We start from the raw sequence: 14,132 nt of genomic DNA, 5'->3' as shown, positions 1-14,132 counted from the left end.
AGATTCTCAAAATTTGTTTGCTTGTTTCCAGGGAAGTGGTCCCTTAAGATAGATTTTGAGCTTCTCCTTGTTATGTCCTTGGAAGGTAAACTTTTGCTTGACACAAAGCTCCCTTCCTACTCCAAGCATTCATACACTTTCACTAACAGACACATCCAACCTTGTCTTTCTTCCAAGGTGAGAATCACCTTTTGGCCAATGCAACTTGCTTCCTCCTTATTTTTTGGACTCAGCCACCTCAGGAAGCCTCAAGTCTGGCATGATAGTAATTTTCCCTAGATTTTCTCCCACAAAATTCTATTCTCAAGCAGATGTAAGATCTATAATAAATACCTATGAAATTGCTGTGAAAGAAACTAATCAACCATTGCATTTTTTAATGTGAACTTTTGTAATGGAGAAAAAGTTAATTAAGAATAAAGATTCAAGCCCAGGTAGTGTGCATCTATAGTTGCAGCTACTCAGGAGGCTGAGGCAAGAGAATCTCTTGAGCCCAGGAGTTCAGGGCCAGCCTGGGCAACATAATGAGACCCCCACCTCTTGAAGAAAAAAAATCAAGATTCAAATACAAAGAACAGACATTAGTAGTCAAAGTGTGATAAACTTCAAAAAGGCTATTTAAAAAATTAGTTATTTTTGATTGACAAATCATAATTATATACATTTATAGGGTATGATATGATTATATGTATACACACACACATATATATACAAACAAACAATATGGAACGATTAAACCAAGCCAATTACATATTCATCAACTTGCCTACCTATCATTTTTGGTGGTGAGACACTGGAAATTTACTCTTATTTTGAAATATACATTATTATTGGCTATAGTCACCCTGCTATGCAATATACCTTAAGACCTATTCTTTTTGTCGATACCTTCGATCAACAATTCTCCCTCCTCTCCCTCCCCACTCCACCAGCCTCTAGTAACCACCATTCTACTCTCTGCTTCTATGAGTTCAACTTTATTAGATTCCACATATAGGTGAGATTATGTGGTAGGTGTCTCTCTGTGCCTGGCTTTTTTCACTAAGCATAATGACCTTCAGATTCATTCATGTTGTCACAAATGACAGGACCTATCCCCCAACATTTTAAGGTTAAATAGTATTCCATTGTGTATTATCTGCAACATTTTCTTTACCCATTTATCTACTGATGGACCTAGGTTTGTCCTACATCTTGACTATTATGAATAATGCTGTAATGAACACAAGAGTGCAGATATACATTTAACATATTCATTTCAGTTCCCTTGGATATATATCCAGAAATGGGATTACTGGATCATAGGGTAGATTCTATTTTCAGTTTTTTGAGGAAACTCCATACTGTTTTCCACACCAGCTGTACTAATTTACATACCTATTCACAATGTGTGTTCCATTTTCTCTGCATTATCTCTAACACATCATTCACCTTTTTGATAAATGCCACTCTAACAGGTGTGAGATGATATTCATTATGGTCTTAATTTGCATTTCCCTAATGATTAGTGATGCTGAGCATTTGAGAAAAGCTAATTTTTAATGCCTTAATGTTGAGAACTGACTTAACATTGTGACAGATATGAAGCAATAGGGTAAAAACAAAACAATGTCATTCAAACAGGACATCAGATTTGCACAGAGGCCCAAAATGAACAATAACAAAGTCTAAAAGTTAACAAATTCCCATTTGAGGAAAAGCCATAAGATCTGCTTTAATTAAAACTTTGATGAGTAACTTCAAGGGTGTCTTTGAGAAATAGGTGCTGGGCAATTGTTCCTGCCTCTGTTTCTTCCATATGCTGAGATTTGTAGAGAGAGTTTGTCTGGCAGCATAAGCACAAGGATAATTACCAAAAAGTGAGGTTGGCTGCTTGGCAGGGTGGCTTCACCTCCACCTTCCAGTAGCTGCAGAGTTGGCTGCTTGGCAGGGTTTCTGTAGAGGCCACTCCCTCTCCTCTCAGCTCCTGCTCATAAGTTCTTGAATCATAGAATATCAATTTTAATCATCTCTGGTGCTTTAGTAATTTTACAGAAATCACAGATAGCTCATTCATTGGTTAGATTGGCCACTCTGTCTTTGATGGCTTTTTGTCAAAAGATACTTGGAGAACATGCTGATACTGTAGGGCTGATCCATTTATTCATTCACTCCCAGGACTATCATCATCACTGCCTGTTTAAAGTTCAGCTGTACAACTTCTAAATCATGCCCTGTTGTTTCCCTGCATATTACATACCACTTAAACTTCCCTGAATAATGTTAGCACTTTAAAAAGGGCCTACACATCTAGCCTCATGTCCTTGTTTCATAGCTGAGGAAACTCAGGCCTAGAAAGTTTCAAGTGACTTTCTCAAGGTTGCATAATAGTCTGTGGCTCCCAATTTCTAACATCTAAACCTTGCTTCTATACTACATACTTTGTCAAACAATTTTTTAAAAATTCTTGTGATTGTTCTAAGTGCTGATTCTTTTGCCCTGAATTATCATAATAAATTTTTCCTTAAGTTCTACTTAAAGCATATTATTTTACTTAAATTTTTGCATATGTAAACGTAATTGAGTTGTCATGGGTAAGAACAGTACATCTCTTTTGATTCTATTGTTGAACCTACAATCAAACCCTCTGTAGATATCCCTGTGGATTATTTTCCTTTGTCCTCAGAGTTACTAACCAGAAACTCTGATTTGTTCAACCCTCCACCCAACCTACAGAATCACTGATACTGTAGAAGGTAGAATCTAATGCATTGTTCTTCCTTTCAAGAAAGTTTTGTTGAATTTTTCTTTTATTTGTTTGTATTTAGAAACATCAGTTTTTTTTAAACATAAAGTTAGAACATAATATTAAATATCCTTTTCCATATACACATGTGCCCTCTTTATCCCCCATTCACATCCCAGTTTTGGTAAAATGCCTATCCCCTTTTTCTTTATTGAGAAACTATCTCATAGATTGTCTGTCTGTATGCTATGTCCTATTTTCCTCCCGGAAACACACCAGACAAGCTCTGCTCTAGGTTCCAAGACTCCTGGATTCTGAGAAATCCAATCTATGTGCATAGGCCACTACTGATCCTTCAAGTTGTGAATTACCCATTTCCTGTGCATCCTCTAGCTCAGGGGTTCTCAGTTTAGCATGCTTAAGAATCACCCGTGGGCCGGGCGTTGTGGCTCATGCCTGTAATCCCAACACTTCGGGACGCCAAGGCGGGCGGATCACCTGAGGTCAGGAGTTTGAGACCAGCCTGGCCAACATGGTGAAAGCCCATCTCTACTAAAAATACAAAAATTAGCTGGGCATGGTGGTGCGTGCCTGTAGTCCCAGCTACTCGGGAGGCTGAGGCAGCAGAATTGCTTGAACCCAGGAGCTGGAGGTTGCAGTGAGCCGAGATCTTGCCACTGCACTCGAGCCTGGCAACAGAGTGAGACTCTGTCTCAAAAAAGAAAAAAAAAGAATCACCTGTGGAACTTAAGTAAAATGTGGATTCATAGGCCTTAGCTCTACAGCTTTTTTAACAAGCACCTTATGGGATTCTGCTGTTGGTATTTCTCAGGTCTGCAGCTAGTACAGCAGGCATTGAATGACTTCCCTGTTAGACCCTGAGCTAGCCATACCATATATGCAATTTCATTTAAGCATCTGCTAACTCCACTAGGTAAGTGTTATCATCCTTATTTTATATAAAAGGAAACTGAGGCTCAAAGAAGTTAAGTGAATAGACTTGTTACAGCCATGTTTGCTTCCACTCAACCCCAGTATGAGTTTGTTGTTGTGGAAAGAATTTATCTGGAATGTCTTGGTGAAAATTAGTCCTCAGTGGTGACGGCTAGGTGTGCATGTGCTTCACATGCAGGGTGTTCCAGGGCTCCTGAAAACTGTGGTTGCCTTTACTCCCTAGATTCAGCTGTGTCCCCTCCAGTCCGGGATGTTGGTATGAATTCCCAAGCTCTGGTCCTCCCCAGCTCTGCTTCCGGCTCAGAAACAGCCATAATCAACAGAACAAATGGTAAATATGGCAATTACAGGGCCCAGGGACTGATGATGGAAAGAGATTAATGCAAACAACCTTTGGTTGTCTCTAAACATATTATCTGTATTTAGAGAGTTTTCTCTGCATGCTCCAAGTCCTTTAGCCCTACTCCCTGCACCTTCTGTGGCTGCCTTTCTTGCCATTGTTCATCCTCCTGTAGTTTTCCTACTGCTGTTTTTGCTTCATTGCACCGTAATCTCTCCATTCTTGAAAATGCTCTCTGTATCCAGCTTGATTTAATTGTCTGTGTCTTCTCTACCCAGAAACTTATTATTTATTGTGATTTGTCCTATTTCATTATCCAATAATGAAAAAGTTGTCTCCTGGCAAATTTATCATTAAGAGATAATGTAAGAAAGATTATAAAAATATAGAAGCCAGAAGATCTCTATGGACTTTGCCCCACCCTTGTACATTCCCAGGCTTCCTTTCTTGTTCCCAGCCTCGTCCTTTTCTTGTTTCCTACCTCTTTTGAGTTGGAGCAAACTGAGGATATCATTATGAATAACAGAAGATTCTGTTGTGCTGTCATTTTCTTTTTTAGGCTTGGGTTTTGATACTTCTCCAGTAATGAAGACCCCTCCCAAGCTGGAGGGTGATGCTACTGATGGCTCCTTTGCCAGTAAGCATGGCCGCCATGTCATTGGCCACATTGATGACTACAGTGCCCTAAGACAGCAGATTGCAGAGGGTAAGCTGCTGGTCAAAAAGATAGTGTCTCTTGTGAGATCAGCGCGCAGCTTCCCTGGCCTTGAAGCCCAAGGCACAGGGGTAATCACATCTGTAGCTTTAGGTGCACTCTTTCCTTGTGCCCTTTCTTCCTTTGATGTTAACTCCTTCTCCCACCATTTTTGTTTTTTTCATGCTTTGCATCTCTCCAGAGCTGAGGCTTCCTCTTCCATGTATAGCAGCCAGGCCCTTTCTTCTCTATCTCCTATTTTCACTGTGAGTTCTGCTCTGTTCCATATGTAGCTGACTGGATATTTCCCCTCAAACCCACAGAAACATGTGGCATTGCCTAGCAGCCTTTGGTAGCTTATTATCTACCACAGTCATGCAGGCACATGAACCATCTGTGGGCAGAGTAGACTCAATGGGATGGACAGAAACCGAAGGATTTGCAGGTGTATGACCCCCACGTGTGGAAGGGGTGAGAAGCCTGGCAGCCAAGGCATTTCCTTGTGCAGACTGCATAGAGGGAGGGAAGGCAGTCAGCAAACCTTCTCAGAGCATCTTGCCAGTGAGAGAGACCAGGAACCTGTGGCTGTGCTGTCTGAGCTGCTGGAGACCTATGGGTGCGTAGGGACAGCCCTGCCTCCATGGAGCCCCCACACTGGAATGCAAGACACACACTCAAGTAGATAAGCACAGTAAGGGGCTACAGGCACAGTATGAGAAGTCATCCTCTGTGCTGTGAGAGCACCAATGCAAATGTGGTCATTTATCTCAGGCAAGGAAGGTAACAGGTTCATAGAGGACATAGCAAGGGGGGTGAGTTTTGAAAGCCTTGTGGGTTCTGCAGGTGGAGGAAGGCATTCCTGGTAAAGGGAGCAACACCTTAGTTCTGAGAGCTGCAAATGGTTGTGTGAGGGCTTCACAGGTTCAAGCAGGCCCATGTTCTGTGCCTCACTCACAAAGGAACTTGAGCCCATGCAAGGGGAAGAAAGTAATCTCTCCGCTCCTGTGGTGTTACCTTTCCCCAGGTGCTAGGCAGCAAAGGCATTCATGAGCTTCGGAGCAGCACCAGTGCCCTGCACCATGCCCTAGAGGAGTCGGCTTCCCTCCTCACCACGTTCTGGAGAGCAGCCCTGCCAAGCACCCACATCCCTGTGCTGCCTGGCAAAGTGGTAAGATACCAGTGTCCTTTCTTGGTTCAAACCCAGTTCTCCTGCCCTCCAATACTGTTCTGTCTCCTCAATGTCACAGCTTTTCCAGAAAATCAGGAGCCACATAGTGAATTGGGATAGACACGAACTTAGAGGAGTGTCCCTGGAGGGACATCTCTGACCCACAGTCACTGTTTTCATTGCAGCTCTAAATACATCCCATTCCCCACCAGCCCCCTGGCCCCTGGATAAGAAACCAAAGAAGAAGAGGAAGGAGTGTGGAGAAGGCGGAGACATCAGAACCCTGGCAATCCATAAATGTTCAGTTTCTTTACCTCTCTGAAGTTTGGATGAGCTGAAATTCAGTTAAAGCTTTAGCACCCATCTCCTAACCCTCAGGTCCCATAGTCAAATTATCACAGAATGCCCCCATGAAACTGAGCCTTTTTAGCCACTGCCTGGAATCCCAGCATATCACTTAAACTGGCATCTCTGGACCAGGCCTGGGGAAAGTCAGCCTCCCCTCAGGATCTGCTCAGAGCTCAGGCTAACTCTGATTGGCAGACCCTTGTGTAGGTAGGTTTCAGGATCCCCTCCCCAGGGATTCTAGCTCCAGGTCAATGTCACCAATACCTTTTGGATCCAACTATGCTAATTCCAGGGAGAGGGTGTTTTGCTATCTTCATATTGGCACAAATATTTACAAACTTGCATACTTGCCTGAGTCCAGATCTCTCTCCCCAACAGAACATTTCTGAACTCTCAATCTTACCTGTGAAGGGAGAGTGACAGAACTGATATCAGGACTAAAGCAAGGTCCTCTTCAGAACTGGGATTTTTATACCAGCCTGAGGCGAGGTTCTCTTAAGCTACAGGTGTGTAGGCCTGTGCTAGTCTGCATGGGGAATTCCAGAGTCTCATTATTCCTGCCTAATGGCCTCATCCTAAACTGTCCTCAGCTGGAGGTATTCGAGGCTGTGAAGGAGGAAATCCAGTTCAGGAGGGTTGAGAAGATTGTAGAATCCTTCTTTGAACTGGAAAGAGCCACAAAGCACAGGGTGCTTTAGGCCTTCTGCCTGGTCAGTAAGAGTCTGTTCCTCTTATCCAGGGAGAATCAACAGAAACGGAACTTCTGGAACTGAGAACCAAAGTATCCAAACAGGAGCGGCTCCTTCAGAGCACAGCTGAGCGTCTGAAGACCACCAACCAACAGAAGGAGAGCATGGAGCAGTTCATCGTCAGCCAGCGTAGGTTCCCTGAGAGGGAATGGGGGAAGAAACAGGCGGTCTTCCCGATGCCCCACTTGTGCTGCTGATGAGCAGTGACTGGGGGGTTTGGGGATGTTGGGAGTGGAGGCTGATTTGATGTCCCCAAACCTCCTGTACCCCGAGCAGTTGTGGATGCAGAGGGAGGGGAGGACAGGGGGTGGATAGCAGGAAACTCCAAGCTGAATGGCCAGAGAGAAATAAATGCTTTAGGATTCTCATGCTAAGCAAGTAGGGTTAATTTCTGCTGACGATTTCTACTCTGTGGTGCTCTTTTGTTGTTTCAGTAACCAGAACACATGATGTTTTAAAGAAGGCAAGGACTAACCTAGAGTTAAGGAAACTACTGCACCAGTCAGAGGCACCAAGCCTGTCCCCAACCCATCACCATCTGTTAGCAGATCTTGTAGGTGACGCTTGGCCTGCTTTCGCCTTCCAGGAGAAGATTTCCAGTCCACTTGTAAGATCACAGGTCCTCAGTGGGCTTCCTGCTAGTTTCTGTTCCCATCACCCTCCCACCCCGTCAGCTCCTACCCCTGTATCTTGGTTCACTCTCACATTGTTAGCATCTCTCCTTTTTACTCCAATTTTTCTTCTTTGATACCAAGTCAGGAGACTGGAGAAATGCAATTCAGCTCACTCTTGAAGTCATTAGACATTTGGGAGTCTGCCTCTGAATGAGCTTTTGGTAGAGGGATCTTGAGGCCAGTTATGTGTTCTACTCTTCATGAAAAACTAAAAGCAATTTGCAACCTAATAAACTGATTTCACTGCACACTCCTGGGTTAAGAACGCAATTTGATTTTGATATTTCTTTAAGTAACACGACAAAAGAGATCTGTTGGGTCTCATTCGTCTAAAAGAGAATTTGTTAAATAACAACTGAACCTTCACGGGAAAAATGTTATATATATATCAGACATTATCTACATTTACTTAAAACACTAAGTGTTTAATCATTCCCTAGGAATTGCTTTGAAGAAAAACTTGAGGTATATGAAATGGTTTAAAAATCAGAAACTAAACCTTTTAACGTGGACTTCAAAGCTTTGCCATAAGCAATTCAGCATATTCCTAGAAATGTTTCTAAACCATAACCTGAGAGAATGTTGATCTCCATAGTATGAAAATGACTTGGGCCAGTTTAACTTGCACTTTTTTTTTTCTAAACGAATTCCGTTTTGTTTTTCTCTGATAATTCTTCTCTTTCCTGAGCCTCTTTAGAGCAGCACTTACAGGATTGCCTCTGTAAAGCCTTATTCCTGTCCCAGAAAAGGTAACCCAAAAAGTCTCTAGTATCCACTGAAAGGTAACCCAAATGTCTCTAGTATCCACTGGCTTTCTCCAGTGTGGAAGCTTTCCCCTCCACCTCCCACAGATCACTGGAAAGGACCCGAGGCCTCGGTTCTAATCCCAGGCTTATCACTAACTGCTGTGTGGCTTTGGCTTGTCCCTTAGTCTCTGTGAGACTGCTGCACCCTCACCTGTCAAAGATGGAACTGGACTTAGTTGAGCTCTGAGGTCCCTGTGGACTTGGCCCCTCCACACCCTCATTATGGCGACTGGACATAAACTTAACAGAGGACTTCCCTGCAGAGTGTCCTCTTCTTCCTACAACAGGCTGTTTCTCTATGTGCATGTTTCACGCTAAGCACTTCTTTCTTGGGTGGAGATGGCAAAGGCCTCTTTCTGCTGAGACAAAGTGATTTGGAGAGTCACCTGGCCCCTGAAGAGGGAGTGGTAGGATCCAGCCACCCAGTGTGCAGTGAATTGGAGCAGGGATCTCAGCACACAGGGAGGTGGGAGGCTCCCCCTAACCTCGGGCACCTGTTGCTCCTCCAGACTGCAGCGCATGCTCTTAGCTCATCCTCTTAACTGGCTCTCACTGTGCTCCTGGCTTTGGTCACCCCATAGTTCTCACTCCAGCTTTGGGTAGCCATCAGTAGGGCCTGGCAATATACACTGATTTGGTTTGTTTTATGTTTGTCTGCAGGTGAAATCCCTAAGGGCTCTGCCGTGTACTCCAGCCTTGTGACCCTTGCCTTCCAGGAACCATGCAAGAAGCGCAGCCACCGGAAGTCCTTAAAACATCAGGAAAGGTTGGCCTGTCCCCCTTTTGTGCAGCTACCTATCTGCTGAGGGGCATCTGGGCCTCATTCCTCCAAGTCCACTGGAGGGTCCAGAAGAGGGAGTCAGAGTTGTATCCTGGTGGAGCTGGGAGAAAGGCAGAAAGCCTTTCTGACAGCTATGGAATACGATTAGCCAAGGTCCACTTGGCCCAGCACTAAGAAAAAGATGCATAGTTTGCACAGAAGGTTTTGTGATACTGCCTCTCAACAGCCCCAGCAGCTTGGGAACTAGCAAGAGCACATTTCTTGCCTCATCAGCTGTCCTGAGATGGAAATCTCAGTGGATATAGGACCCTGATTCCGATGAATGGGGCACGTGGTCCCAATGCTGGAGCTCCTCTGGCGGGTTCTAAAAGCACACTACTGAGCAGCGGTGCCCTGCTGGACACTGCTGGCGGGGGCTCAGTGAGCACTACTCACAGATCCACACCTGACCCTGTTGGGTCAAGTCAGGCTGGGCTTTGGTCTGCACTGTAGCACCTGTGTTCTTTCAGTTCACATCCTGAATGTGGTGACTTCCCAGATACCATCTCAGGCTTAACCTAGCACATCCTATTTCTTTTCTTCTATGATATCCAAATTGGACTGACCTCACTTCAAATATCTTGTCCCATTTTGTCGTCCTATCTTACCTCAGGGAAATTGGGACTGATGGCCAGACCAATTCTGTTGAAATTCTTGCATAGAGCAAACCTGTGCTCATTTTTAAGTGGCATGGGAGAGGCCCCCAGCCATAGTAAAGCCTAGTCTGTGTCTTCACAGTTTTGAATAGAATGTGCTTGTGTGTATAAATGTATGATACAGATTTATTTATGTTGCTATCGCCATATATTGAAGGCCAACATAACTGGTGGACAGGGTGGGTGACAGAAAATGAAAGCCTTTTTGGTGATTATTAAAGCAAAATGTGTGTAAAGAAATAAATAGTTGTTCTTTCACTGCTTTGTTTCCCATTTCTGCCCCAATTCCTTGACAGTATAAAGAACTGGAAAGAGAAAATGGGAAAGACAAACTGTGTTTAAGAAGTGCACAGTCTAATGGTTGAACTCTAACTTTAAAAGGTTAAGGTTTTCCTTCTTTGTCATTTTGTAAGAATCCCCAGTCTGAAAATATGAAAGAATGGTTCTTAAACTTGGTGTACCTTAGAAGCAGCTGTGGAGATTATAGGAACTACCTCCTGGTCTCCAATCCCAGGAGATTTAGTTGGTGTGAGCCCTAGAATCTGCATTTTTTAAATATAAGCACCCCAGGTGATTCCATTACATGTGGGCTGCAGATCACAGTTTAAAAAAACAGTGTTCTATAACATTGAATCAAAACTAAAACTACATTTAAGAACCTTGAATCAAAAAGTATGTCATTCCATAAACATTGATATAAAAATTTTAAAATATTCCTTGGGAAAAGTTCTTAGCTACATGCTTTTGATCCCCAAGATTAAAATAAAGGTATCACTTCACAATTATTTACTAGAAACATTTAAAAAATAAACAGGTAGAAGGTGGAGTAAGATGGTAGAATAGAATTCTCCAGCAATGGTCTCCCTGAAGGAACATCAAATTAAACAACCATCTATGTAAGAAAACACTTTCACAAGGGCTAACCAGGTGAGAGATCATAGCACCCGCTTTTAACATGCTAACAAGAAAAGATGCATTGAAGAAGGGAGGAAGGACAGTCTTGCATTGCCTATGACACCTCTCCCCCAACCACAGGAAATGCATCTCCGAGAGAGAATCTAATGGCTTGGGGACAAGGGGGAAAGTGTGGGACTTTATGAAACTTAGTACCTGTCTTGCCATAGTGACACACGGCACTGGACAGAACCCCACAGCACTTGATTCCAGGCTGGTGTCCACAAAAGAAGCATTTAGACCCACCCTGGGCCACAGGGGAATCAGCTGCCCCAGGAGGAAGAACCCAGCAAAGTTCTGGCCAGCTTTATCACTGGAAATTTATTGGGCTACAAATAAATTTCAGTGGCAGGCAGGCTGTAGTAACCGCAGTCCTTGGGCAAGCCCTGATGCTGCATAGGTCTGGAAGACCCTGGACTTGAGGTGTGAGCCAGTATGATGGCAGCAGCTGCAGCGGCTATGGAAATGCCTGTATCACACCTCCCCACACTCCAGGCAGTGCAGCCTGAAGAGAGGTTCCTCTTGCTTGGGGGAAAGAGAGGGAAGTAAGCTAGGGGCTTTACATGGGAATGCAGAGAACAATCCCTGATCTTCCCCAAGTCCACAGGGCTGGGGACCTAGGAATCTGTAAGAATTGCAGTGTACCTGGGCCTAGGGTGCCCTGTAGTACAAAAATGGCTGCAGTGATCACTGGCTTAGGGAACTCGTCAGCCCACTTTGAATTCCTGGAAGGTCCTCTGAAGGACAGGTACAAACAAGACCTGACTGCAAAAGCTGGAATAAATACCTTATCCTTCAATGCCCAGATATTGACAAACATCAACAGTATCAGTAACATTGAAGCCAATATGACCTCAACAAATGGACCAAGTAAGGCACTCAGTGACCAACCCTGGAGAGATGGAGATGTGTAACCTCTCAGGGAATTCAGAATAGCTATTTTGAGAAAGCTCAATGAACTTCAAGAAAACACAGAGAAACAATTCAGAAATATATCAGAAATTTAACAAGATTACTGAAGTAAGAGAAAAAAATCAAATGCTGGAGCTGGAAAATGCATTAGTGGGTCTCAGTAGAATTGATCAAGCAGAAGAAAGAATTAGTGAGCATGCAAACAAGCTATTTGAAAATACAGTCAGAGGAGAAAAAAGAAAAGAAGAATGAGAAGGAACACAGAATGCTTAAGAGATCTAGAAGAGGGCCTGAAAAGAGAAAATCAAAGATTCATTGGCCTTAAAGAGGGAGTTGAGAAGGAGCAAAGAGTAGAACGCTTATTCAAAGAAATAATCTTTTTTTTAAAAAAATACTTTAAGTTCTAGGGTATATGTGCACAACGTGCAGGTTTGTTATATAGGTGTACGTGTGCCATGTTGGTTTGCTGCACCCATCAACTCATCATTTACATTAGGTATTTCTCCTAACGCTATCCCTCCCCCAGCCTGCTACCCCACAACAGGCCCCGGTGTGTGATGTTCCCCTCCCTGTGTCCATGTGTTCTCATTGGTCAACTCCCACTTAAGAGTGAGAACATGCGGAGTTTGGTTTTCTGTCCTTGTGATATTTTGCTGAGAATCACGATTTCTAACTTCATCCATGTCCCTGCAAAAGACATGAACTCATCCTTTTTTATGGCTGCATAGTATTCTTTGGTGTATATGTGCCACATTTTCTTTATCTAGTCTATTATTGATGGACATTTGGGTTAGTTCCAAGTCTTTGCTATTGTGAATAGTGCCTCAATAAACATAGGTGAGCACATGTCTTTATAGTAGCATGATTTATAATCCTTTGGGTATTCACCCAGTAATGAGATTCCTGGGTCAAATGGTATTTCTAGTTCTAGATCCTTGAGGAATTGCCATGCTGTCTTCCACAATGTTTGAACTAATTTATACTCCCACCAACGGTGTAAAAGCGTTCCTATTTCTCCACATCCTCTACAGCATCTGTTGTTTCCTGACTTTTTAATGATCATCATTCTAACTGGCATGAGTGGTATCTCATTGTGGTTTTGATTTGCATTTCTCTGATGACCAGTGATGATGAGCATTTTTTCATATGTCTGTTGGCTGCATAAATGTCTTCTTTTGAGAAGTGTCTGTTCATATCCTTTGCCCTCTTTTTGATGGGGTTGTTTTTTTTCTTGTAAATTTGTTGAAGTTCTTTGTAGATTCTGGATATTAGCCCTTTGTCAGATGGATAGATTGCAAAAATTTTCTCCCATTCTGTCGGTTGCCTGTTCTCTCTGATGATAGTTTCTTTTGCTGTGCAGAAGCTCTTTAGTTTAATTAGATCCCATTTGTCAATTTTGGCTTTTGTTGCCATTGCTTTTGGTGTTTTGATCATGAAGTCTTTGCCCATGCCTATGTCCTGAATGGTATTACCTAGGTTTTCTTCTAGGGTTTTCATGGTGTTATGACTTACATTTAAGTCTTTAATCCATCTTGAGTTAATTTTTGTGTAAGGTGTAAGGAATGGATCCAGTTTCAGCTTTCTACGTATGGCTAGCCAGTTTTCCCAGCACTATTTATTAAATAGGGAATCCTTTCCCTATTGCTTGTTTTTGTCATTTTGTCAAAGATCAGATGGTTGTAGATGTGTGGTGTTATTTCTGAGGCCTCTGTTCTGTTCCATTGATCTATATCTCTGTTTTGGTACCAGTACCATGCTGTTTTGTTTACTGTAGCCTTGTAGTATAGTTTGAAGTCAGGTAGCATGATGCCTCCAGCTTTGTTCTTTTTGCTTAGGATTATGTTGGCTATGAGGGCCCTTTTTTGGTTCCATATGAAGTTTAAAGTAGTTTTTTTTCCTGTTCTGTGAAGAAAGTCAGTGGTAGCTTGATGGGGATGGCATTGAATCTATAAATTACCTTGGGCAGTATGGCCATTTTCATGATATTGATTCTTCCTATCCATGAGCATGGAATGTTCTTCCATTTGTTTGTGTCCTCTTTTATTTCACTGAACAGTGGTTTGTAGTTCTCCTTGCAGAGGTCTTTCACATCCTTTGTAAGTTGGATTCCTAGATATTTTATTCTCTTTGAAGCAATTGTGAATGGGAGTTCACTCATGATTTGGATCTCTGTTTGTCTGTTCTTGGTGTACAGGAATGCTTCTAATTTTTGCACATTGATTTTGTATCCTGAGATTTTGCTGAAGTTGCTTATCAGCTTAAGGAGATTTGGGGCTGAGACGATGGGGTTTTCTAAATATACAATCATGTCATCTGCAAACAGGGACAATTT

At 42.9% G+C, this 14,132-nt stretch overlaps 1 protein-coding gene across 1 annotated transcript; it reads left to right on the top strand.

The window, feature by feature from the left end:
* The first annotated feature begins 2,569 nt into the window (after positions 1-2,569).
* Positions 2,570-9,489, top strand: LOC129138875 (myomegalin-like). Its single transcript, XM_054677087.1, has 6 exons — positions 2,570-2,573; positions 3,903-4,010; positions 4,579-4,805; positions 5,738-5,881; positions 6,969-7,107; positions 9,119-9,489. Exons 1-6 carry the CDS (start codon positions 2,570-2,572, stop codon positions 9,262-9,264), a joined length of 768 nt encoding a protein of 255 aa, XP_054533062.1. The 3' UTR covers positions 9,265-9,489.
* The last annotated feature ends 4,643 nt before the right edge of the window (positions 9,490-14,132 follow it).

Source organism: Pan troglodytes, chromosome 1, assembly GCF_028858775.2.
Source record: "Pan troglodytes isolate AG18354 chromosome 1, NHGRI_mPanTro3-v2.0_pri, whole genome shotgun sequence".
Taxonomy (NCBI): Eukaryota; Metazoa; Chordata; class Mammalia; order Primates; family Hominidae; genus Pan; species Pan troglodytes.
The sequence above is the reverse complement of the archived record's forward strand: the minus strand, read 5'-3'. Positions and strand labels throughout refer to the sequence as shown.

Coding starts and splice junctions, on each gene's coding strand:
- LOC129138875 (XM_054677087.1), top strand. Junction 4,011..4,578: donor CATAATCAACAGAACAAATG/GTAAATATGGCA, acceptor TTTCTTTTTTAG/GCTTGGGTTTTGATACTTCT. Junction 7,108..9,118: donor GCAGTTCATCGTCAGCCAGC/GTAGGTTCCCTG, acceptor GTTTGTCTGCAG/GTGAAATCCCTAAGGGCTCT.